This window comes from Aquila chrysaetos, chromosome 20, assembly GCF_900496995.4.
Source record: "Aquila chrysaetos chrysaetos chromosome 20, bAquChr1.4, whole genome shotgun sequence".
Taxonomy (NCBI): Eukaryota; Metazoa; Chordata; class Aves; order Accipitriformes; family Accipitridae; genus Aquila; species Aquila chrysaetos.
Window position 1 is genome coordinate 20,914,921 of NC_044023.1, and position 27,442 is coordinate 20,942,362.

Consider the following 27,442-nt stretch of genomic DNA (forward strand, 5'->3'; position numbering starts at 1 on the left):
ATGTTAACTCACATCTGTAACTATCTTGACTACACCTTTCATCCAAGGGTTTTTTTCCCTGCCCCAGTTCACTACCTGAAACTCTCAGTCTATGCAAATATTGACATGTAAAACAGAAAGCCTGAAAAGGCAGTAATCCCTAGTGTTGGAGAGATGTAAAGCAACCGGCTGCTCCAGAGTGCAGAGACGTATGCTTCTGTATAGTTTGATTATACAGTTTAATCAGTAGACTTGGGCAATTTTAGTTTATGACTAATTCAATAATGGTTTGATGGTCATTGCTGGAAAAAAGGTTTACATGTTGTTGGAAGTCAATAGCTGAGGATATAGGTGAATCACAAACTCTCCACAGAGAATTACTAACACCAAAACACATTCACTATCATGTAAACACTGAAGAAATGGCAACATGTTATTACTGGTAGACAAAAGTTCATAGTTGCTTGAAAACAACCTGAAAGTGTATTTTCATTTTCTTTTCCTGTTTTCAGCTGAACAACATGCACATGACATTAAGTATATGTATGAACAAGTACGTTCATAATGAGTACACATCTCATTTTCTTTCACAAACCTCTTAGTTCTTCCCAAAGTCATACAATCTTAATCTTTTCAATGGCTGAACTGACTACAGATCCATTAGTCACGCTTGTAAGTACATTCATCACTCATCCGTCATCTACCCCTACTACTAAGAGATGACCAGCACTTAACACAGTGTCCAAGGGAATGAATTTTTATAATGGCATTAACAAAATTTTAAAAGTTATTTTCTGTTCTGTCCCATACATATCATCGCTCTATTATTTAACTGATAATGCACACCGAGCACGTTTGACGCTTGCGTCACTTTCCTAAGTGTTCCCAGTTAATTTACAACACTTAGATACAAGTGGTTTTAGTGTTTTTCTTTCCGAAGTGTATCACACATTTGCCAATATTGATTTTCATATGTCACCATTCAGCTCAAGTGTTTGGGTTTATGAGGTCCATCTTCCAATCACCTGGAAAACCTTGCATATTTCTTTTTTCTGTATGTGTCTCTGACCTACAATTTTGAGTCATCTTTGCAATAACTTTTCCCATATAAACAAACACAGTACTAGAATGGTAAAAAAAAAAATCAGAATATCAGAATGGTAAGAGTGCTATTCTGGACCTACCAATTATTAACTTTTGCCAACTGGAAATTTTTTTTTTTTTTTTTTTTAAATCTCCTTTTTTCCCCCCTCAGCCACATTATCACCATGGCTGTAATATGCTTCATCCGCCTCTTTGCCAGCATATTCAGAGTATTTTGTTAAAGGCTTTAAGTACTGTTTTGTAAGCTTTGTATTTCCAGTTTTCTATCAGTACCTCGTTCTAAATCAGGCCAAACTCTACATTAAACTGAATACAAAATCTGGCCCTTGACCTTAAAGAAAGCAATATGCATGTACTCTCAGTGCTTAGATACAATAACAATTAAAAAACAACCAAACAACACCCCCAGCTAGACAGGCTTCAGAAATACTTCATGACTATTTCAATCTACAGATGACACTATTGCATAAAAAGACATAAACACACTTTTTGTAAGAATAAAACAAATAAACCAATGTAACTTGATACCTTTCATTTTCGTGTAGCTGCTCACCTCCCTTCTTCCAGGAGCATTTGGCCTTAGGGGAAGCTTTGGGTTTGCATTCAAAAGTAACTGTGCTGCCTATTTGAACCTGGATCAGTTTCTTCATTGGATTCTTAGAAAAATCTGGAGCAGAAGCTGAAACAGAAAGGATAATAAGAGTGAAGTAAAGCACCTTTCATCATATTAATGATACTGCTATTTAGCACTTACATGACACTTCTCAGCTTCCAAACATAATTAAAAACATGAATTAGTTAATTCAACTAGATCCTTCTACTGGACAGTCATGCATTTCTCCTCCTTATACTGGTACAAAAGTAAAGGTCTCAGCTGTGCAGAGTACATCACCTAAGGAAGCATGCACAGAAGATCACACTGACTTCATCTGAGCTGAAGCTCAGTGAACCCAATGAGCTTTAAGGACATGCCTAACTTTACACTTTGCTGAATGTGAGCATACGTGACTTGTCTAAGTTCAGGGAGGGCAGTCAACACCGTCAGCCTCATTAAAGCTCAAGGAACTGGTTGGCTTCTAGTTTTGTGTGAGAATGCACATCGGATCAGGTATGTTAGATGACATAAAATTACAGCGCACCTCACTCTGAATGGGTATAGTTTGCATTAGCTAAGAGTTAAGAAAAGGCACATGGCTTCTACCTATACTAACACTGAACTTTGAGTGGCAATTCAGCATTTTAGGAGACCAAGGCTGAGGGAGCAGTCTGCTGATCGACTATAACCTTAACAACAGAAAGGAAATAACTCACGTCCCCAAAACACGCTGCTCTTACAAGTCTGTTTTGAAATCAGTCTATGCTGGAGGTAGAAATCGCACAAGCATAAGAGCGCGTAAGGCAGTCGCGAGCCCAGCGTCTCCCTCAAACAAACAGTTGTCACTATTTTAGACTCAAGCATGCGCCGTCTGAACGACCGAATGACAATCCCTTGTCCCCTCGATCAAGAAAGGCGGCACACAAGAGCAGCCTGTCGCTTTTAAATGACACGGCTCCCCTGGGAGCTCTGGAACCGGTGCAGAAGGGGAGTGCAGCTGACGGGGGTGCGGAGCCAGTGCTGCCTCCGGACCACGTGAGCCGTTTTAATCTTCAGGCCTGTGTCCAAGCCCCCGTCTCTGCTCTTCCGCTAATGAATAATTTAGCTGTGTTCTGTTTTAAAGCAATGAATGACTGGACTGTAAATCCTCTGGAAGCAGATGAGTCAACTCCTCGGCACTGCAGATAAAAGATATTAGGTCGACAAAAATGTTTATTTCGGTGATAGCATCTGAGGGAGTTAAATTTGAGATCATGACGAGGTGGAATACGAGGTAGGTGGAGGGGTTGTGGAGAGGGAGAATGAGGCTTGTGTTTTCCTGAAAAAGGAAAAAAAATCTTACCTACAACCCTGAGGTCTGCACTCGAAGAGATGACACCATGTTTATTTTCAGCTATGCATTGGTATCTGCCAGAATCTGTCAGATTTAGATTTGATATTGTAAGTGCACCATTTTCAATTTGGATCCTTCCCTGAATATTAAGAAAAATATCTTTATTGATGATATATTTCCTGTGAAAAATTTAAAATAAGTAAGAAATATAAATAGGACAGCATAAATACAATAAATGGGGTGAATGTAACAGCATAATCATGAGAATACTTCTAAAATAAGTGACATGACCGCATCATGGTATGGTGACAATGATCAAATAGAGAGACTTGCCAACACAGTGTATGAAATTGATTCTTCAAACTTGCTCAGTTTCACAGAGGCTTTGCAATCTCAAATACCCTCGTATTTCCCCAGAAATATGGACAAAATCATACTAGGCTCCTCACGACAGCCCAGAGTATCCAAACTATACAGATGGCACTGGCATTTCGTACTATTTAGAGATTTCACACATGCCATTTGCTAATGAGCTCTCTGTAATACTATGCAGAAAAAATTCCAACAGTCGTTAACCGGAAGACACATATTTAAGTGCCTTAGAGCCGACAAAGCTACTGAAGTATAGGGATCTTCTCACCTTACTTATTCTTGGAAAGCTACATCAATTATGGTAAGAAGTGACTAATTAGAGGACGGAGTGGCAGGAACTGGTGAGAAAAAGGAACCAGTGACAAAAGACAAAACCAAAGGAGCTTCTCCTTTGGGAAAAACCAGAGAAACAATAACGGACAAAAGAACAAACTATTTTCTCTAAAACGTTTTCTGGTTTTTTTTTTTTTTTTTTTTTTTTTTTTTTTTTTTTTTTCCATCTGGACATGGCTTACCAGGCCTAATGCAATGGTATTCACTCTCTGCCTTTTCCTAAGGGCATGCACTTACAGTTGGCCCCACTGCAGCGTGACTCGGCTATCTATGGGCAGCCAGGACAGGACAGCTCCTTCCTTGACAGGTCCCCTCCCAGTTTACTGCAAGGAGCTCAGCCAGTTAGACAAAGGACAAAACAATCCCACAGAGGAACAAGCCTGAGTCTCCACATCTTGATCCTCTCTCTAGCATCCCAAGCTGCTCTTCTTACTCTTCCCTATAAGACATTTGTTTATGGAGAAGGGGAGCTAAGCGGAACAACCCCAGCAGATTTTTGCAGAGGAGACCCAGCATGAAGAAGGGTTATTGCAGTCAAGGAGCTCAAGACAACTGATCACTATACACAGAGAACTCCTCTTCTGACATCTCCTCAGTGCCGGCTTTCAAAGAGTTAGTCCTGTAGTTTACAGTCCTTAAACATTTCCAGTCAGTCATGCTTATGCTCTGAAACCATGCCAAAAGGCTGGACACACCAATACTCAAAAGTGGAGACGTGGGAACAGTGAATGAGAGAAGATATTTTTGTACTTACTGAGGTAAAAAAAGTACATTACCTCAGTGACTTTGTATGATACGGTAACAATGCTCTTAAATCACTGAGATGAGATTTTGTACTCCCTCATTTAACCTGTCCACAAAACACTACCATTCCTTTTAGTGAGCATGTAACTATAACACTCTGAATGGTAAGAAATGTTTTTCAGTGCTTAGATCATTTTTCATAGCCATCCACTGAATTCACTTTAGCAGTCGCTCTTTCTTCTTCAACTCTGAGTGCCAGCATTGAGCACAACGCATTGGCCCAGGGCAAAATGCTTCCTGCGATGGGCTAGTGCCCACAGTTTATATTCCTGATAACCTGAACTGGGCAGTTTTCTTAATGAAGCAGTGAGATTTAAAATAAATATGGGTATCAGATACTTTTCTGTGTTTCTGATCTGCGAGACCAAGTATCTCACCTTCGAAGTACAACCTCTTTTCCCTGTCAACAAATGCATTACTTTCCATTCATTTACTTTAACAATTGTATTAAACAGCAATGTAACATAGGTATTTGCTTTGTATTTCATTTGTTGCAAGTAATGGTGACCCTATGAATTTTCAGGATTTTTGTCTTTTTTCATTGAGAAGTTTGAATATGTTTTCTTATTACCTTTAATGAAATGCCAATAGCAAGTATAACAAAATTATTTAAGTTCTCTATCCCTCATTTATGGTTCTTAATGTATAACTTTAATTAAGCTTCCTTCTCCAGTCTTTCCTTACATACTTATTTCTATGCTTCTATCATCACTTTTAAATCTGCTTTTAGCTGGGCTATTTTTGTACAACATAATTTGTCTCTGTTTCTGGTATTGCAGCTTTTGAAGCTTCCATCTGGATGCTCCTGACAAACATATGAAAACCAGTATCAAATATTTCTCTTGACTAATTACATAGACTTTTGTGAATTCTCATACTTATATGAAGTACTATTGATTTTACATAGCATCATGTTTTCAAAATAGAGTGTTACCTCTATTGACAGTTGGTCTCCATTCTTCAGCCACCTATACGATGGTTTGGGCTTCCCACTTGCTCTGCAATCCCAGTATAAGGTGTCCTCTACAGCAACTTCAGTATCTTTTATCATCTGGATCCAGTGAGGTTTTGCTGCAGATGAAATACACATCAACAACAAAGACCCCAACAAGTTACTGTTCCATATGAGAATTAAAGGGCTAACTTGCATGGCACTCATCAGTTTTCTGCGTAGACTGGTTTGTACCAACAGAGGTTCTTATTGGTTGTGCTTCAGGTCACCTAACGAAACAATATACTCACTGTTCCTTTTATACATTTTTATTACAAGCAGTAAACCAAAAGAAAATTGAGATTACAGATCACTAAAGCTGAACTAGTGAAACCAATATTAAAATCACTCATGATTAAACAACACAACTTTGAAATTGAGGTAAACATAAGATAAAGAAATTAGTGGTGACACTGGAATTAAATAATTCATGTAGCTAAATCATCAAATTAATGCTGAAGAGAATCCTTTAAGTCCTCAAAAAAAATGTAATGGTATGTCAGCTTTGGTTCCAAATACCATTTCAATTGTTTTCTAATGCTAGTCAGTACTGAACTGGATGAATACATGGATATACAAGACTGTTTTTGAAAGCATTAGTCTTAGCACAACATTTGGGTGAGGCAAACAGGAATATGGCCTGAAAGTCCCCCAAAATCACTAATTTTTAAACGAAATTTTGATATATTAATACCATACATCCTTCAGAATTACCTAAAATACAATTAAAACTGTAGAGATAGAGTTTAAAACATCTGTTACAGCTTTCATAGGTTAAAAAAAAGCATGCTCACTTGGCAAATAAACATCACTGCATGAAAGACAGCATTAGTTTATTCCTTTAGTGCTATTTCACACAAGAGCTCAACACTGTTTTATAGCTAATTCATGTGAATTTTCTTTGAATTTATTCAATTTACTAGAAAGTTTATAATCTCAATATATGCTATTTCTCCAAGAAAAAAAATTCTGGACATTGCATATGGAGAAAACAGATAAAAAGTAGGGTGAAACTTGGTTGCAAATATATAGCTATGGGCAAAAGAATTTTCCAGAGTCAATTGATTACCCTAAAGATTTTCCTAAATTGGTAATTTAGGAAAATCTCATAACACTCTCATATCAAAACAACTAGGGGAAAAAAAAAATCCCTGGTGATACAGGAAAATATTATTATTTAATAGATGAGTTTTGGAAGCACAGAAGGTCAGATTAATTCCTGTTGAACTTCCTACTACAATGGAGTTACACCAACAATTAATTCAGACCAGGGAAATTAATGACTCGCCGACGGCCACAAGGGAAGCCTGCAGCGCAGCTGAGAGCTGAACCTGTTCCATTGCCATAGGCACAAGACCAGCAGACCAAAGTTTGGCTGAGGGTTGGTATTAATCTCATTAAAGATGATTCACTCTTTTCTAGCATACAAATTTTCTCTCCATCATACATTCTGCAATGCAGCGATAAGATCTCAACACGATCATGTACACTACCATACTTTTATGGCAACAAGGATTAATACTATTTATGATTTATGTATACATACTTAGGATTAACTTCTCACAGAAGAACTTACTAAAATGTATTAATTGAGATACTAACTTAGGAGGTTTGGGAATTCAACCAGTATTTGCTGACAGTGAAACCCTCTTGTTACTTCTTTTGTTTTGCACGTCCCTTATACCCTGTGAGGTTAAATGCCTTTCACTGATTTGGAGATGATTTTTTTTTTTTTTTTTTTTTTTTACACTCTCTTTATCAAGGTCAGCTCTGAAAGACAGGATAACCTTATCTTCACATCAGACAAATGTACTATCTTACCGATATTAATTTTGGTTAAATCTTGGAAGTTAATGTTACAACGCTGGAGTTCAAGAAAGAGCCATTGCTTTACCTCACATTGTAATTTGGTGTATTTGCCCCACCTGTGTCAAAGGGATGAAAGCTCAGGACTCCACGTCAGCATGCTTCCTGCACTTTGCATACCTAAATATTTATGCAACAAGCAACAGTGCTTGAATTATTGATGGATCCATACATGTGCAATATTTCACATCTGCTGCATATCTCCACTTGAAAGTAGATTAAATATAGTCTATTTTCAAGTTCAAGATCTTGGATTCAATTCCATTAATAAGAAAAACATTGTCTATACCATAGATCTTCATTTTAAGATTCTTCATGTCAGACAGTCTCCACAGGAGGGTTTCCCAAGTCTCCACAGTAGATATGATAAACTATGTCTTTTTGGAAAGCATGGGAGCAAGACAACCACTCAAATCAGAAATGAACAGAACAGAGCTTCCTAAGCCACAATCTGAGAAATTTATGGTGCTTGTTCATTCGCAAGAGTGTTGATGTAGACTTTAGTGATTTCCTTGAAGAAGGCTCTTTTTCTCTTCAAATTACTCATGAAGGAATTCAGCGGAAAGAAAAATACACCTTTCAATCTGCCACATCTCAAAGTCTTTAAAAAAGGCTGTAAAAGTATTAGAAACTCTTTGAAAAGGAACAATTCAACTGACCAGTTCAAAATTGAAAAGGCAGCTAAACAGGGGCAATTCCAGCTGGGAATATTCCACTGCATGCTCTGATTCCTGGCCAAGGTAAAGATGGCCCACATTGCAGCAGCAGCAGCTGAGAAAAGTGCAGACAGGAGGTCACGTAACAGTAGATTTACATATCCTCTCAAAAGATAAGCATGACTTTCCAAGCCCAACACTACCTTTTTTATTGAGCTCTGCCTGACTGTACCTAAATGATTCTGTATATATGGCTTTACTCCTCTTGAGGTTTAGTCAATGCTAGACAAATGATACCTGTTTAGAACACCTGGTTCCACCGCCACATCTGTGCTCTTGAAGGAAGACTAATGACTTGGTAACAAAGCCTCATTCTCTCATGGAGCTACTGCATTGGCTCAGTGTGTAACTTGGATCTTCCTGAGGACACACCACTCCTTCCTCCTTAAACAAGGAATAGGCAAATAAGCAACATACTTTCTTTGAGATGAAAAAAACCCCATGTCCTGTAAGTTGAGAGGTTGGAAGTTAATTTGAATGGAGTTTGTAGTGCAGGGTTTGAGACTGTGACAGGAATCTGTATTGTGTGGTAATATTAAGAATTCTTAGGAACTTGCTGTGCAATCTTCATGAAAGATTCACATAAAATTCCCTTAGGACAAAATACTTGTAGGTAACTGATTTTCTAAAGAAGGTTAGCCATCAGCCTCATGGTCAGTCACTTGGAAAAGCACCAGACTGTTTTGCTTCAGTTGTTTTTGCTTAAAATATTCCTTGCAATACTCATGGTCCCACAGGCAAGAAGTGATGCAAGTGTGTAATTTCATAAAATTTATCTCAGTGAGAAGACTTGGTCTTTGTGGTGGCTACGATCACCCTTTTCTTCCAGCTAATTAGTCCAGGCAGGTCTTCCTGAAGAAAACAACTGTTGCTTCATTACACTCTAGGGCATCCCTGTAGGCCATAAGGAAAGTGATAACCATTTTTTTTTAGATTTTTAAGAAACCTTTTGCGATGACTGTTCTGAGTTTTGATGCGAATGAAGACCAACTGGAATGAGTGACTGCAACGAAGCTCTTGGAAGCAACTGCTGAAGAAGTTAACACTTTTCAGAAGCTGTGCTGAGATCTCATTTGCAAATAATTTGTGGGATACCATGCACAATGTATGTCAATACGTATTTCTATATATTATTTCCTTCAGAATAGGAGACTAATAAAAATCTCCTTCTAATTCTGTAAGCCATAGGAATAGCATGAAGGAAAGGCAGAACTTCAGGCCCATGACTTTTGTCTAGACACTGCGCTCTCCCAGAAAGTAAAGGTCTGCCGTACCTCTGCTTGGAGGCAGAAGACTATGGGAGGCTCTTCCACAACAGTCTCTAATTGGGGCTTGCACATAAGATGCGGTCTGCTTATACACATATCTTTACTTTGAAATTTACAGTCTGAAAGCTGGGCTGAAAATCTCCTTTGAAAATACCTTTGGATAGCTCAGCAGTTGGACAATAAATCAGAGTCAAAAGGAACTTTCCATAGTTCAAGAGAAAGCATCTATGAAGCGTAGTGGGAAAAAAAAAAAAAACAGATAATGTAAACTTCATTCTTCTAGGTAGTGTATCTGAAAGTCAGGCTATGACACTCATACTGATGCCTACAGCAGCAATGAACCTCATTTTATCTCAAAACTCCAAGTGACTTTACGCATGAATAACTCTTTTTCTGATAAAACAACTGGGCCTAGAGAAGCATCTAAGGCATCCCTGAATATGTCCATTATTTGACTTCCATGCAAAAATAAAAATGCTCTCAAGCAACAGGTAATTGCTACATCATTGGGGAAAGTTATAGTATATAAAAAAGATGAACAATTTGTCTCTGTAGCAAGGCAATTAAATTATTAGACAGCATCAACAACTAAACTCCAGGTTGATCAAACTCAGCAACTCCTTGACGGTATTTAGTCATTTATAGGTTCGTAGCTAATGTTTTGAAGACATCTCCATGAACAAGATAGAATCAGGCTATCAGACAAAAAGCTTTAAACAGTGAGGCTCTTCCACATACATGAGTACTGTAGCTTCAGTATCATTTTGGTGGTACGTTATTACCAAAGTAATTGACAAAATAGACAAGTATTTTTTGATATACTAACAAATTACGTAGAGTCTATGTATTACTGGGGGTTTGCCTTTGCTACTACAGACCACCACTGCAGAGCAAAAGGAGAACAGCAGCAGGGTTTTTTCTCCCTGTTTAACATTTTACCTTGGTACTATCAAGCATGAGTTCCATTAAATCAGCATATGCTAATTAAGAATGCATTTTCTTCAATTATACTTTAAATTAATTGCTTTACATATCTCTACCATGTTACATGTTTAATTGCATCTTAAAATAAAAAAATGTAATTGTTTCATCTCTTCTAATTTTTCCATGCCGTGAAACGTCTCCATGGATTCTTTCTTCTTCTATTATCGCTTTATGGAAAGGGCTAATAGTAATGACAAACAAATATGCTAATAAAGTGGAAGCAAATTATTTATATATCCAGGTTTTATATTAAATCAAACTTAGATAATCTCGTCCTATTTTTAGCACATTCTGAACTCCCCTGAGGAGAAAACTGGCATTAAACAAATGTTGGAACTGTACAAAGGACAAAAAACTGAACATTTGGTGTTGGGCTTTTCTTCATAAAATCCTTCTTGAGAAAAAAGGAAGATTAATAGTCTGTTAGTAATGTTATGAAAGAACCCAAAATATCTGTTTTAGAGTATCTATTTTAATTATTGACTTCAACTATGGGTTGAGACTTATATTGAAAACCCACAATGAAATTAAACAGAGTGATTCTATTTTTAATAAAGAGAGTTACAGATGTGCACAGAATTTCTATACCAAATTTATAAGCATTCTTGAGAAAATGACTATGGATACAATTACGGTTGAGCCTATGTTCAAGTGCTTTGTGGTTTCAAGACTAATTCGTTATTGGAAGAAGAGGCAGGATACACAGAAAACATAACTGATTTTTTTTGTAATCAAACCATTTACACACTGAAAAACCCAATTTTCAGAATTCAAATTTTACAGTTTCAGCTCATAAAACAAACCAGGAGAATAAGACTGTTTCATTTCATAGCAGAGCAATGAAATGTTTCAAGCTTTTGTTTAGGTCTAGCTTTATGTTTCGTTTACAAAGAACCTTTAAAATCTGCAAAGAAAGGAAAACCTTCTATTTTCCAGTCAATTCTTGTTATACTCTTTCTTGGGTAAGCCAGAAACGTGCTTCATTCTTTTGAGAAGAGAAAAATAAATGTTTTAACTTTTAAAATAAAAAGGAACCTATCCATTTGTAACGCATATATTTTTCTATATATGATTAGCAGACACATCTTACATTTCTACCAATAAAATATTTTAAAAGCAGCCAACATCCACTAACATTACCACACAGATCTGAGTCATCTTTGCCAGAGTTGGTACTTTCTGGCAGATAGATGTTTTTTATTTTAATTCTTCAGTGTATTGCATTAATTTCCCCCAAATCCTCACCTGCTTTTAGAACAACTTCCTTAAATATCTCTCTTTTATTGGAAGAACATTAGAAGAATGTCAGATTTCTTTACCAGACAGATTTCTGAGCTTTGTTATCAGACGCAGTGGCAAGCCACAGGAAGATATTATCTTCGGTTATAGAATGTTATTGATCCACAAACAGAATGAAAACCCTTCAAATTATTGAAAAGTGTTAAAATGATCCTATCCTGAGCACAGACTTGTTGGCATTCTATTTGCAACAGTAAAGCAAGTAACAAAATAAGAAAGATTTAAGTAATCTACTTAATTCTGCAGAATGGGTTTCATTAGGCAGAACAGATGAAATGAAACAGTTGGAGTCCATTAATGCCGCTACAGGTCTCATTATTCTTTTTCGTCTGAACATCCATATTAGGGATGAATCTAATATGGGCAGACATTTATACTGGAGTATGAACTCTATTTGAAGGTTCAAATCCCTTTCTGGATTTGTAATGAAAATGTTCACACTGATTTACTTGTCGCAAAACTGCAACTCACTTGCTTTTATTGATTAGCAACATCCTTTGTTTCAGCTCTGTGTCCTTTAATGAGCAAAACAAAACCTGGGAAGCAGGTCAAATATCTCAAGATTGCCCACTGTTGTAATTACATTACAAGAACTAAGGAACAAATCTACTCTATTTTGGATGTAGTTTACATTGACGTCTTATAACTGCCCTGATTTAAAACTGGAGTAGGACTACTGAGCCAAACTGATACACAAACCACAACTTGTTTGAAACTTTCAAGTAGCAAAAAAAAGTCACTTCATAAAATCAGATGCATAGTGCCAAGTTTGGAATGACAGATGACACTGGCAGATGAAGCATCTTAGATCTTTAGCCCTATGTTATTCATAGGATTTCTCAAAAAGTCCTAATTACAACTAGTATATAGAAAATTCAGGTTGCTCAAAGTCCCCCATCCAACCTGATCTTGAACATTTCCAATGATGGTGTAATGATTCAGTGTAACTATTAATTTGGAAGTTGAGAGGGGGAAAAGTCTCTTTTCCTTCCTCCTTATAAAACCTGTTATGCCTTAAAATTAAAATCTTCATTGACTAAAATCTACATTGCAGCACTCTATGTGTTCCAGTAATCAGCAGCTTCCCCTACAGAAGCAGTAAACAGAAAGAACATTTGCTTGAAGTTGCACAGTAGCTATGCTCTATGCTTTTTCATACAACTTAAAAAAAAAAAAAAAAAAAAAAAAAAAAAAAATCTTTGCTCAAATATTCCTACATGAGGAAAAGCATTCCAAAGCACAGTCTGAAACACTCTTTAAATTGCCATTTACCTAAAGAAAATTATATTTGCTGAGATCTGGCTTTAACAAAAATTGTCAATTACCACGTTGCTGCAAATCACACTAGCTTTAAAACACCACCAGTGTGCTTTGCTGATACTCATTTCACTCTATAGCCTTAAATGCACAAGAGACTCTGTCTGTTTCCAGCTATTAAATTTCATATTATTTCATTTCCTATGCTGGATTATATTCTCTCATGTAAAAATAAAATTGGCCATTTTGAAAGCAAAGGATTGACAATATCCATCAGTAATCTCTTCCTAAAGCAAGATAAAATTTGTATTTCCTGTAAATGTGAGGCCTAAATGAACCCCCAAATAAATCCAATTGACTGAAAATCTAAGGTTTCACCAATGGACCAATAAGAATTGTTTAAAAAAAGCGTTTCCGTCACAGAAAAATAAGCACAAGCACTTTCTACACTACTCTTAGCAACCCTTTTGAGCCTGGACATTTACTACAAGTGTTATACAAAAACCTGGTGCACAAGTTCTCATCCTCTGCGAGTAGCCACGGATTTTTAAGGACAAACGCTTGATGGTATTGCAGAAGCTATAAACCCCAAAGTACCCAAGAGTGGTTTATATTTCACGTAGAAAGAAGGGTAGGAGAAAAGAAGGAAGAAAGTTTCTTACCATAGTAAGTGAGACGTCCTCTTGCAACGTTTTTTCCTCTGGAGTTTTCAGTAATACATTCATATAGTCCTGCATCCTCCTGCTGGAAATTAGGTATTTCAATCATGCCGTTGGATTTCCGCAGCTTTATTTTACTTGGAAACGGCAGACCGTCAGTTCTTCTCCAGTTAATCTGAGGCACAGGGCTAAAAAGAAAATAATGGGATATTAAACAGCTTTAGTTAAAGTATTTGAATGTCAAAACTAGAAACTTTAAATAATACACAATAAAACTCAGAGGTGACTAAAAGCTTGCATTAAAAGTGGTATCCATACGATAGAGGACAGATGGTCAGACACTATGACAACTGATTTGCATGTACTGTTCTGTTTCATACACTGTAACTTGTGGTACCAAGTTTTTCATGAATGTCTGTGTGCATGTCCAACGATTGTAAAATGTTTTATAAATCAGCACTGGCTTCCCCTGAAGACAGGTGAGATTTACCAATGATTTCCAGGGAAGGAGAATCAAGGCAAGTCTTTTGAAAATCCCATCCTACAACAGCCATTTGTTCTCCGATTTTAAAACTTTCACTCACCTAGCTGGGGAACCAAAGCAATAGCATGTGATTAAGTTATCAATCTGGCACTTAAAATTATGAACACCTGACAAAGCTGTCTGCAAATAAACCGCAAAGTGGTAAGTAAATACATTTACAGAAACATAAATGCATTCTCAGATCATTTGTGAAAGAGAAAAGATATCAACTGTGTGTGAAATAACATTCAGAAGAGAAATGCATTTTAATCTTTATTTCAGCTATAAAGGAAAAACAATATTATGAAAGCATCAAGTACATTTAACAGTAAGATTCACACAAAATTCTCACAGACGTCAACAACATTTTCTTCTACACAGAGAAAGCAGAACTAGGTCAAAGGATATATGCAAAACTGCACTGATCTTATTCAAGATAATTTGAAATTAAATGTAAATTCCTGTATTGCCAACACATATGTTTTAATTCTGAACAAAATAAAAAAATTACTCCAAGACTCTTTGCCCTCTTATTCCAAGGCACTAATTGTGATGATCAAAAAGGGGTCTTTAAAAACACCACCAAAACAACTGCCAGAACTCCACACCTCTTGTGCAGATGAACCCTAATGTGCATCAACTTTCAGTATTGGTGAAGTCAAAAACTTACTTTCCTAGTGCAAAGCATTCTAGCTTCACTGTTGAGCCTTTAGCTGCAGGAAGGGTCTCAGGAAACTGAACTTCTATTTTGGGTTCATATTCTCCCATCACACCTGTATGAGACGATTGAAAAAGGTAATTTTTAATTTTTAAAGCCTTTTTTCTCTCTTTACCATTACATCACATTAAAATCAAAATCAAGTTTATTTCTCACACGCTCCATTTTATAAAGAGAAGCACAGGGACCTACCAGAGAAATCACCGTCAGACTTAGGAGAGGAAGAGGAACATGTAACACAAAATAGTTTATCTTCTTATAAAGCAATCAATATTCTGAGAATGCATGAAAGGTTACATTGTATGAGACAAAAACATTCACTGATGACTAGACGCGTTATTTATTCACGGTGTAGAAGGGAAGTCATACCGTCCGTCCGCAGTACTAGAGGAGTTGGCGACCCAAGAACTTGGCTGTTGGTCACAGTGCTGGTTACAACACAGGTGTAATTTCCTACATCTGACGGCTCGACTTTGGCTATGTAGAGGTGACCGGTCTCTTGAGACACAAATCGCCGACTATCCTCTTGTACAAATGACGGATATTCATTGAAGATCCAAGCAAATGATAATTCTAGTTGGTAATAAAAAAAAAAAAAAAGAAGAAAATATGTTTGGTAGTGTTTTTCACATTTTTTTTCTTTGAAAATCAGTTCATTTTATTACTGTATTTTGTAACGTTGTATTATATACAATACTGTATTATGTAAGAGACAGGACCAGAGAGCCAATGACTGAGAAAAACTAAATTTTAAAAAGTACCAGAAACTAACAAAACCATTTTTTTACTAAGGCTGTATCTCCTCCAGCAGAAGAAAAATGTGAAAAGAATTCAAAGTGTTTTACACAAGAATAATTTTTTTTATCTACTTTTTTTTTTTCCCCCAAGACTTACGATGCATGGAAATAGGAGCAGACAGCAAAAATGAGACCAAACATTGCTAAAACAGAAACATTATTCATTCAGTAGATACTTAACTCAGCTAGATACTTAGCAGATAGAAACAGCACAGGAGCATGCAAGTGAAAGGAATGTCAAAAGAAGCATAAGTTCGCAGTAGGGCTCACCACGCAGCAAAACTACTTTTTTCATACAAAAATCTGTAAAAACTCCACTAAAAAAATCTCTGTATGATATGGCAAAGTAGCTCTCACAACCATTCATTACGGTCATTTGAAAGGAAAACCACACTTCAAAAGATAAACTATAAGATTTGGCAAAAACTACATTAGAATTTGTTTTTTTTGTGAACACCACTCTGAGCTCTGCGTGTCCAATTTTAATTGGCAAAAGCCCCTTCCTGTGCGAGGACATGTGCTTGTCTCATTTATATCCCAGAGAATCAAAGGAAATTAATTTTTAATGGTTTTCCAGGCAAGAAATAATTTTTCACCCAAGTGCCGCTCAGCTGAAAGTTTATAAAAAGATTACAGCTTCTGCAAGTGCTAATTAGAGGCGATTATAGGTAGATTGACCTTACTTCATGTAAAATATCTTGTAGCATTCGCACTGCCCCTACAAAATGGAGATCATCCTTTTTTGCACAGGTTTAATTTGAAAGTGCATAAATTTGGATGCAGTCATGAAGTGGAGAGCAGGCGTTTTCATAACCCTTACAGCTGAGTATGAATATGCACCCAGGAAAGCGCTAAGCCAACAGGACAATTAAACGTAAGGTAAGATTGTGCAGATGAAAAAACATTTCAATAAACGAAATTATTAAAATATTTAGGGACTGGCTAATGCACAATGGGCATCAAATGAAATGGCTTATCACAATTGCATTTATAAACTCCTTCCATTAACATAATTTTGCAGGAGCAGTGTGTATAAACAATTAACAGTCTCAGTACTTTTCTCAAGAGTTATACTTTTGTCATATTTGGAAATACTTATTGTTCAAAACAGTCATCTACCCTTCTGGACTTGCAGAGTGTCTCCTCAGGTGAAACAGTGGCTTTCACTGAAAGTTCCTTCCTACATAACACAAGAAGTGTTATTAGTTTATTATAAGGAAGGCCAACGAGGATTTGCCAAGAAAAGATAGGGTCGTTAGTGCCGTGAGAAGTAAGACCCTATGATCTAGATTGACTTCAGTAAGACTTTTGAGGTGTGCCACAAGAGTCTCATACACAAGCCAAAGAATATTTATACAGTCAACAACAACAACAAAATATTCTGTACAGCTATTCTCCCATCTTACAACATAAATACGAAGATGTAGGGGACAATGGTTTGCTGTTGAATTGAGAGGGCTTGTTGAGTAAGCACGGCACAGCAGGGTGGTTGCAGCTGTGCACCATTCTGCCTGCGGTCTGCACTATTCAATATCTACCAGCCATTTCAAATAGAAAAAATAAAATAAAAAATATTTTTAAAAAAGGAAAAAACCAAAGAGTACACCCAAAGAGGTTGAAGGGGACTACTACCTCTTTGAGAGCAAAGATTTTACGGTCTTGCTAAATGGGAAAGACCAGAAAATAAAGCATAATTCCATTTCTACAGGGCAGCTGAATGAAGAGAGTGTTCACAAGGCTGAGGGAGAGGCTGTAGACCAAATTAGGTATCAATTCAGGAACTGTAAGAAAAAAAAAAAACCAACTTACATTTTCAGCTCTACATCAAACTCAGACATCCACAAGACACAGAAGTGTGGGAAGCCAGGCTTTATTGGTTCTGGTATTTATTGAGCTACTTGTTTTCCTTAGCTCAAATTTTTTTTTTTTTTTTTAGAATAAAATAATAGGAAAAAAGACATTATTCAAAACATTCAAAGGGGATGGACATATCTGGATACACAGCAGGAAAATAAGCAGCTTGATTTCGTTCCTATTATATTGGGTTAAGTCAAGAGTAAACTCATTGAAATCAGTCATTATGATTATGAAAGCCACGCAAAGTGTATTCCAGTTTAATTGGATCCTTCAACAGCCTATGAATAAGTACTCCCGGAAACCTAATTTCCTATTCAACATATATTTTCATCGACTCTCTTAAAAAAAGGAGCAGGGTGTTTCTTTACCAGTGCCCCACAGCCAATATCTCATTTTATATTTATTGTACTTTACAAAATTGTATTCTTATTTTCCAAAAAAATTCATATTAAACAACTTGTTCTGTGATTTATTATGTTTACACCATTTGCCTGTTGCTGATCCTAGGGCACCTCAAGGGACATAAACTCACTCCCTTTCTGTCAATTACAAGTTTTCAGTTGATTTTCTGTTACAAATGGAAGTAATATGTCTCTCCTGGGCTTCCTCAGAGATCTAAGCCTTTGCTTTCCAATGCATTTTTTCCTTATTTGGCGACTATACATGGATAAGGTATTGGAAATTACAGTTATTACTCAATTTTTATTTGTTTACTACATCTTGGTTGGCTGCTTCTCTTTATTTTGCATTATTTGATTATTATTTACTGTGCAGTCTACAAGCCACAACACACTCAGCATGCTCATACTGTTCTAGGCACTTTGTGCACCTAAGTGTTCAATTAAAAATTGCTTATAAAACTGCCTGTCATTTTTAAACTTAAATTTGTACAAAATTCAACAATTAAATCAGCATGGCCTTTGAGGTCTACCATAGTCATTTCCTGCAATCTATGAGCCTCAAAAAAAAAAAAAGTATCTTCCCTTGCTGTGTAAGAAAAAAATTAATGTTGCTCAAGGAACATAAGGGCGTAAGCCCTGCACATTTAGTAGTTTTTAACTGAGTTCAAAGTTAGGCCTTGAGCTGCTTTTGAAAAGATTCCTTTTAATTATATGACACATTTCCTCTAAGAGAGGCTGCAACACATCAGTGGGAGACCACTGAATAGAGCCAGGGCAATTTTATTTCTTGTAAACAGAATTTAAGAGACAACAGTAGTTGTGGAAATCCAAAACTATAAATGAATTCAGGAAGCCGGCAAAGCAAACGTGGCAGGGCCGGGGGGAGGCGTATAGACTTTTGACCAAAAGGAGAAGGACAATTCATAAAGTTTATTTCACCCACTAAATGCACAAATTCTGAAGGTCATCTCTTGCTCGTTTTGTTCTGGACCATCACTCCTATACACCTGCTTAATATGTATCCACTATTAATTCCCCACAATTCACACTCGAGTGGGATTTCTAAAATAGCCAAAAGTAAATGATGTGAACAGTATTGTTCTGAAATAGATTTCAACTTATGTTCAAAACTGATTGGATTTCAATTAGTGAAGCAGATGTTTACATAAATAAATCTGAAAAGAAATGAAAATATGTGATTGTGAGTGCATCAAGCTGACTGAACAAAAGTTAGAGGTTTTACATTTTGTTTTTTAAAGAAAAGAAGTTTCATGTCAATTACTGATATCCAAATCTGTATTATTTCATGCAGTTCTCCAATTCAGATTTTAAAATATCCTGTAATAGAGATATAACAGGAAACTGAAATATCCTGGTATTTTTGGTCTTCAACTGGCACTCTGCCTAACCCGCAGGATGGTATTTGGCTTTTAAAAAAAGCCTTTGCAAGAAAGTAATCAGACAAAATTTAGCAATGACAGAAACTGCAATTAAAGACATGGAAATTTGTTAACAACCAGCTATTTTGAATTATCTACCTTAGAGTTACGAGTAGAAGTAATGGAAAAGTAACACTGATTTTGAGAGGATAATGACAGATTCCATAATTAAGGAAGAAACCAATTAGTTTGTCATTTGGCCCAGTTTCAGCTCAAACTGTGATGATATGACACAAAGTGGAGAAAAGTCTCTTGCTTTGTGAATGAACATCACTCAGGAAGGAGTAAGCTCTCACAGCACAGACGTGAGGCAATCAGGTACGGTATTGTGGGGCAGTCACACACAGAAATGTCAATTTGTCAACATGGCCGAGGACAGCTCTGTATGTCTGTCTGCACAGGAACCCCTAGGAAAGTGCAAACAAGTTATTTAAAAGTAGGAAATTAATCTGCATGAGGTAGAAGTGCATTAAACTCCCAGAGGATGCTCTTAACCTAGACGTAAGCTGTCCTTAGTTCACTGCAGTCTAATCCTTAGAGGATTACACTGCTATGAGTTTAGGTCACTGTACTTGTGGATGCGAGTGCCCGCAGGGATATAATGCATTTTATCTTACATACACTACTTTCAAACTTCTCATTAACTACTTTTCTTTCCTTACTTGGGCAAACTCTAGCTACTTTATTCAACTTAGTTCACTGCCTCGAGTAGTCTGTCCTTCCTTTGGCAAGCCAGCATGACCAACTGCAAGGCTATGCTTGGAGCCTGGCCTTTAGCAAAGAAAAACAAACAAACAAACAAACAGAACCCCCAAAACCCAGGAGGTAATACTTTATCTCTGCCATAAAATAAATCACATATTTCTCATTTTTTTGGCAAACATTGAAAGTTGTTTTACAAATAAAAATCTTATGCTCTGTAGGTGTAAGACAAGGTGTTTATGTACTCCAACATGGCATCCCCTAACATATACCTAAACTGGGTATTATAATCTCTTTAGGTGCCACTGTCAAAAATGGTATCTTTTTGACAATGAAAGAACTCTTCAGAATTTTATTGGAATTAAATTGTACATAATTTTTGGGTTTTACGGTATATTCTTGAGCACATTAAATGGCCAGAAACTGAAAAACTGTCCTAAGTATGTTCAACTGGGAAAAAGAAAACCAAAACAAAACTCAGACTGTGTATTTCCCAGGCACATCCTGAATTGTTTGCATGCAAGTAGTTATACCACTAATAACGCAAAAGTCTTTAGCTGTTTATAAAAGCTGCAGTCACACTTCAGAGTACAGTCTATCTATAAACTGTAGGTTAGTGGTTTACTTTTTGTTGATATCAGGAGTAAGGTGAGACAATGAGTATCCAGTTAAAATAGTTGTAACGTTTTCCCAACTTGAGGAAAAAAGTTTGGAGATGTTTATAAACACTTCTGAAACTCCCCTTGAACTCTTTAGGGTAACTTTCTTCTCTTGGCTGAACATAAAAATGTGAATTGCATGATGGGAATCTGAGTCCAGCTACAAAAAGTGAAGAATGTATCCTGAGAAACTCATTTTATTCCAGAATATAATGGAAACACCCTGATTTGAAACTAATGTATACCATTAATCTTTTTGGCATAAAAGGTGAATTATTTTGTAGATAAAATATAAAAGATCAATTTTCAGCATGCTGTGCAGGTAATTAGGCATGGAACTTCTGTGTATGGAATAACCCAAAACAACAAGAGCAATGCGAGAGACCTATGTAATATCTTGCAATTTCAATCTACACATTTAATGAGAATATTGAAATGTTTCAGCTGAAATTGCAAGGTTCCTACTTCAGGCTAACACCTAATTTTCAATTTTAAATGGAATATGGTAAGAGTCCAGTCATTTTCTGATTTTGAAATGAGCTAGCGTGATGTTAAAAAAGATGCAAATCCTTAAATGTAGTTGCAGCATGAATTTTATTTTTCTCTACTGCCCCCCACCTAAACCACAACCATAGAGTGGTCAAGTAGTAATCACACAAACTAGCTGGTTACCTTTGCACAGCTGCCACAGGTGACAAGCTCTGCTGATGTAAAATAGTCCACTAAGGTGTCTCTTTCTCTATACTCGACAATTTGTAGAGTTTTTCTAAGTCTTTCAAAGCAGTGTCAAAAGCAAAGTACACCACTGTAATTAAAATGTAAACACTTCTAAGCTCATCCTTAGGAGAAACAGGTGTTCAAGACTGGCAGCATTACTTCTTTATTAATACCACCAAAAACCAAACCAACCCCAAACCCTCACAGTAAGCACATTTCCAAACAGCACATCCACTGGAAAAGCAGCTCAGCAATATGGCCCTGCCTGATGTCTGTCTTTTCTTCCCCCCTCCTCTTGTCACACGTGGGATTTGACCATTAGCCAGTGTTAAATTTCAAACTGAACATGACCTTGTAATATAAAAGTGCTCCTTAAACTGGCAGGTTAAATGTTCCTTGGTGCTCCGAAGGAAATCCAGACGCTAATGGGAAAGTCTAACAAAATGCTTTTCTACATTTGGGCTCCAGTGCTGAATAAAAACCCAATTTCACTTCCCCTGCAGCTGTGCGGGATGATGGATTAGTTTCTCTTTATCACATTTCTGAACTAATTGTTTCAGACTAGCTGTGTCATTCAAAGTGTACAAGGTCTGATCAAATTGTTCGTACTCTGAAAGTATGCAGAAAAGTAAGAAACTGCTTTAGGAAGCAATATTTAAATACATACCCATTAGCCATATCTATTTCAAATGACAAATTGTTCTTTTAATCACCTCCCTAGAACTTTACATTTAATTGCTCAGAGCATTTCTAACAACTCTGTTGTGCTTTTTCAATAGTTGAACGTATTTTAAATTGCTTCCTGCCTATAATAATTTTGAGGATAAAAAGATGATAGTTTAGTTTATTGCTCAACTAAACCACATCTGATTTCTTCTGAATGTTAAATATTAAGGTGATAAACTAAGGGAAACTAATGGAAATACCCAAGAGTAAATTTTCAAAGGAACATACTAATGTTTATAGGTGGAAGTAGTAATTAGTGACAAATTTCATTTGGTAGTCTTGCACCCATTTAGGAGAAGGTACTTGGTAAACCCCTGTGAAAAAAACCAAAAATTACTTTCAGGACTCTTGTTAAGAGTGTAATGATCAGCTATGACTGTGTTCTGGGACTGCAGCCATCTCCCTCCTGCCTCTTCCTAATCAATTATCCTGTTTCCAAAGAACAACTCAAATATTTTAATAGAGAAGATAACAAAGAGCTAGAGGAGAAAAACCCCACAGTAACAATTTAGGGATAAAAATAATCTTGGTAGAAGGCCAAACCCAGTTATTTTCTCCAAATTTCTCCTCTTTTTCCTCAAGGCATACCTGAGATACCTGGGACTAGCTAAGGGAACAGGCTCCAACTGAACTTTTTTCTTGCAATTTGGTTCTTCCTAATCTACCTCTCCCTCTTTATTTCCATCCCCCCCATCTTCCAACAAATACCCCACCACCAAGAGACATACTTTCCCATTAGAAGACTCTTATCCCATATTGCTGCCTCTTTCAGTTTATTCAGGTTCAGGAAAGAGGGCTAATGAGAGCAGGTATCAGCAATAGTGCACATTCCCTAGTTTTTCGAGGTCTTCTAGAGCATCCACGTACGTTTTGCCGATGAAACTTATGCAGTATTATTCCCACAAAAGTCTGCTCTAGTCTTGCTCTCTCCTACAACAGCCCACATTATATATGCTACTACTTATACGTACGCAACTCCTAATGAATATTTAGTGGAAATCAAATGTACTGCAGCCAGCAGGAGCTGATCCAATCTTACGCAAAACTTCTCCTTGGGCTATAAGTGAAGCTGTACCCTGCACTGTAGACTATAGGTTCTGACATGCTCTCTCTCACCCCACTAATGAAAAGAACAATCTAGCTTTAAAATACTGAGATTTAAAGATACTGTTTTGTTTTCCAATTTGTATACTTGGGAATGCTGCTTAAAAAAAATAATTATATAATGATTGGAGGCTAGAGTCTTTCCTTAAAAATGAAATTATAAAAAGCTGCAATATTCCCATAGTTATTTTGCGGTGGGTATTCAAGATGTAGTGCAAAACTTACAAGAGCTAATATTACTAGATCATAGATGTTTTCAGGCTTCATGCTCTACTGATGACCTGGCTATGAAACTATCCTTCATGATCTAGATACATCTCAAACTAAGACTTACGAAAGGGACAGAAGACCAAATATCTAAGAAATAAAACAAATACACATATATTCATATGTTCAGTGTCATTGATGCGCATAATGGAACAAGGAGTTAACAAAATTCTGTAAGAATGTGGAGTGATACCCTGCTTGTCCAGTTTGTCCTTTCCCAAACTGGAATCATGAATCTTTTGCTAAAAGCTTCTTCAGCCAGTTGTACGCCTCCACGCAAGCTTAAAAACATGTACTAGAAAGTAGCTGCAGATGTTGCACAAATATATAAATACGGATACACTAATTTTAGTCTGGTTTACTTCAGCCTGGAACACAGGTTTATTAAAAGAAAAAGTGCTTTAGAAAGACTACATTTGATAGAGCGCAGAACAGAGAGGGTACTCCGTAGCATTCGTTTGTTACTGGTGGTGAAAATAATGCTCTGACAGATAGAAATCATTGTAAAATCCAGCTGTGAACATGTATTATTGTCCCTCATATGGACAAATATAAGTGTCTCTCAGGTACCATTTGATTTCAAACCGTCAGCTGAAATTTGTGCAGATGATGATGATGACACCAGCAGGACTATTGCAAAATGTATTTTTAAATAAAAATACCATTTCTCTTTGGCAGATTGAGAACAGCTCGAGAACACTATGGAACCATTTTTAAGGCAATTGCTTTTACAATATTCAACATACTATTCTCCTTAGAATGCATTTTTGTGTAAAAACATCATAATGTGCCTACTGCAAGTATGATTTATTGCTCATGCCCAGATGAGTGTCATCCAGAACCTGAAACAAAAGCAAAAAGTAAAGGTGCAAAACCAGGATGGTTTGCACCTCCTGAAGACACACTGATGGGCAGTAGAAAAGAAACTGTATTCTCGAGTTCTATCAGTCTGGTTTTGCTTTGCTTTAAGGGTATGAAATGTTTCCAAAGCCAAATAAGTAAAACTAATTCAACTTACAGTTCCCCGAAAAATAGCATGCTGACATTCAAGAGCTGTGGAAAAGAAATAATCAAAGCATCAAAATATTTCTGGCATATGGAGATACCTTCCATGCCATGTTATTCATGAAGCACAGTCTTGCTGGAACTTGCAGGTCTCCAAATGGCAATACAAGAGATAAGAGCAAAAATTTGCAAGTCTAAATACTAATTTGCAACAGACATGACATTATTCACTGAATGATTTGTCATACCAAACAGTGAGCAATGAACTGGGATCTATTTTTCCATGATCTAGTATCATTCCATATCAGCATGTCACAACTTCAAAATAACATGCTGTAAGCTAAATTGATCCCTATCCTTCAGATACGGTCTCAATTATCAACTAAGTCTCCATTTATCAGGGCATGAGAGTAAGAGGGAGGACATATTCTTGCTGCTTTATATATGTAGAAATATCCTTGCCATATTGCATGAAATAGGAACACATATGTTCGTGATTAGCTTCATGTGATAAGACAAGTAGAATTTCCTTGCAATATCCAAGCAACAGCTTGTTGGCTCCACAACATTCTTGCCATTTACTTAAGTTCTCGTAGGTTATGGTCATATTCGACGTAGTAACAAGGTAACAGGGAGTATATCCGCCAACATAAAACTAATGCCTAGTTTTTCCAGGCAAGCCTGAATTCTTTGAAATGTCTGAATAACCATCAAGCAAGTCTTTACTTCTACCATTAAAAATCCTCTTTTTCCCTGTGTATAAAACAGCCCTGAAACCACCACAGACAACATAAAAGGACTGCGCCTCATTGCTTCCTCCTCTCCCGAAGAGCAGAATATACCTCATAAATCCAAAATCAATGTCAGATTAGTAGAACAGACTGTACTAAACAAATATAAATCAAAACATCTAGCAAACAGAAATAAAAGCAGAAGACAAGAAACACGATAATCAAGATACACAAACAGTAGTAACAGTAGGTAAAACCCTAAAGGAACTTGCGGATTTGCTTTACTCAGGGCTTTGTCACTCCTTAGATACCGATTTTGGAACAAAATCAATAGTAGAGAAAAATAATTTTTAGATCTCCGTATGTCTAGCCTTTTCCATTCTTGGCAGAATGGAAAAAAATTAGCATTGCATGAATGTTTTTTAAGCTGCTGCATGTTAAGTGTGTCCAATATTCAGTTTTGTATGTTGAGATGTTTGTTATATCAACAGTCCTTTAAAACCATCAAAGACATAACAGTAACAGTCAAAATAGCTGTAGAGAGTTCAGAAGAATTTAATGGTTGTAACAACTGAAAAAGATAGCAGCAGATGTCATTTTATCTTTTGAGTATGTGGGTGAGATGATTTACTCATTTGTGGAAAAAACAGGGTATTTTAACAGGTTCCCTGTAACAGAATTAAAATTACATACAAAAGTATGGTCATGCAGAACGATGACAGATGACCATCTTAATTATCCAAAAATCACTGCTCAATTACAATACAACTTACATTATCTAACATAAAACCAGTTGAATTAGTAAAATATTGGGGGGAAGCCTTCACACACAAAGCCAGTCATTTATTGAATCTCCCATTCAGTAAATCTCAAACAAGACTGCTTAAAAACCAGGGAATGCCAAAACCGGAAAATGCACTAACTCTGAAGAAGATATTAGAGTGGTTTGTGATACAGCTTGTGTTAATGACAGAAATATAAAACTGATCTGTGCACCCTCAACTGGAAATACTGAGCATCGTTTTCCTCCTCCTGTACACCAACAGCCATCACAGAAACGAAGCTAAAATACAAGCTCAGCATACGAGCCTATGTGCACGAAGTTAAATTGAGTTTCATTGTTGGTTTAAATAGTAGATGTCCATACCCTGATGGAACTGGAACTGCAAACTTCAAAAGGACAAAAGTACCATTAACTGCATGAATAATTTGCTCCCCATTGAAAGGGCATATTCATATTACTTATGTAAATATCTGTGGCTAAGATAAGCAAAGAAAAAAATATGCCAAATTGTAGAAGGGAAGCAATTTCCTTTTCCCATACTATGAACTAGTATTTCTTTTGGGATGAACATTGGTTTCTATTGTAACTGGAATGCTGTATATGGAAGAATAATCACAATTTAATCAAGTCTCCTCTTGAAGACTCCTTACAGAGAATGCAAGAAATAAGTGCAATTAAGCTAGCAAGAACTTAGAAATTGCATGACATGACAGAACACAAAAGAACAGTATTTCGGGGGCTAAAGGGGAGGAGAAAACAAGGTATTTGAGAAGGTTTTAAGGATTAGTATTGTCTGAAATTATTTTATAGCTCAGTGCAACAAATACAACATCAAAGAAAAAAAAAAATCAGATCACCGATCTGGAAAGGGCTGAACAGCCCTCAGAGCCTGCAGGCCAGGTCAGCTGTTCCTAAACCATCCTTGCTATTCCTAAAAAACTATTTCTGCTTAACAGATAGATACTTTATCTAAGACTTACCAACCTGCATCCTACTGTGCCAGATCTAGAGGCACCGTATGCTTGGTGTCATTGTGCTATAGGTTTATTTTAGCAAAAAAAGAAGAGGAAGGATTTTTTCCACCTTACTCCATGTCTCCTGAAAACTTTAACGGTTAATCCTCCAACTCTCAAACAAATCCAAGGATTTTAAATAATTCTGGTACCAACTCTCAATTCCATTTGATAATTCAGGGAGCCCTCCGCTCTCTTCTTTTGCATGAATAACACAATTAGTGGTGGTGGCGGGGTGTGTCAATCATATCCCATCTGCTGACTGCAAAAGAAATTCTCACCTCTTCAAAGTGTTGATTTAAACCACCATTCTTAGCAATATGAGCATGTTTTGTATCACCTCCTGTTTAACACCTCACACTTAAACATTGCAAGAGTCAGGCAGAGTTGTAGTCAGTTTGGCAATCACCTCTAGGTGTATACCCATGCAAGGGATAAG

General features: G+C 36.7%; 1 protein-coding gene across 2 annotated transcripts in view; it reads right to left on the minus strand.

Moving 5' to 3' along the window:
- LOC115353812 (contactin-3-like) overlaps nucleotides 1-27,442 on the minus strand; it is a 116,792-nt gene that overhangs the window by 27,573 nt on the left and 61,777 nt on the right. For both annotated transcript variants that reach the window (XM_030043766.2, XM_030043767.2), the window contains exons 4-9: nucleotides 15,171-15,374; nucleotides 14,754-14,856; nucleotides 13,564-13,748; nucleotides 5,455-5,591; nucleotides 3,021-3,150; nucleotides 1,612-1,762 (exon numbers count right to left, since the gene is read on the minus strand). In XM_030043766.2, coding sequence (XP_029899626.1) covers nucleotides 1,612-1,762; nucleotides 3,021-3,150; nucleotides 5,455-5,591; nucleotides 13,564-13,748; nucleotides 14,754-14,856; nucleotides 15,171-15,374 — 910 coding nt within the window. The remainder of the gene's footprint in view (nucleotides 1-1,611; nucleotides 1,763-3,020; nucleotides 3,151-5,454; nucleotides 5,592-13,563; nucleotides 13,749-14,753; nucleotides 14,857-15,170; nucleotides 15,375-27,442) is intronic.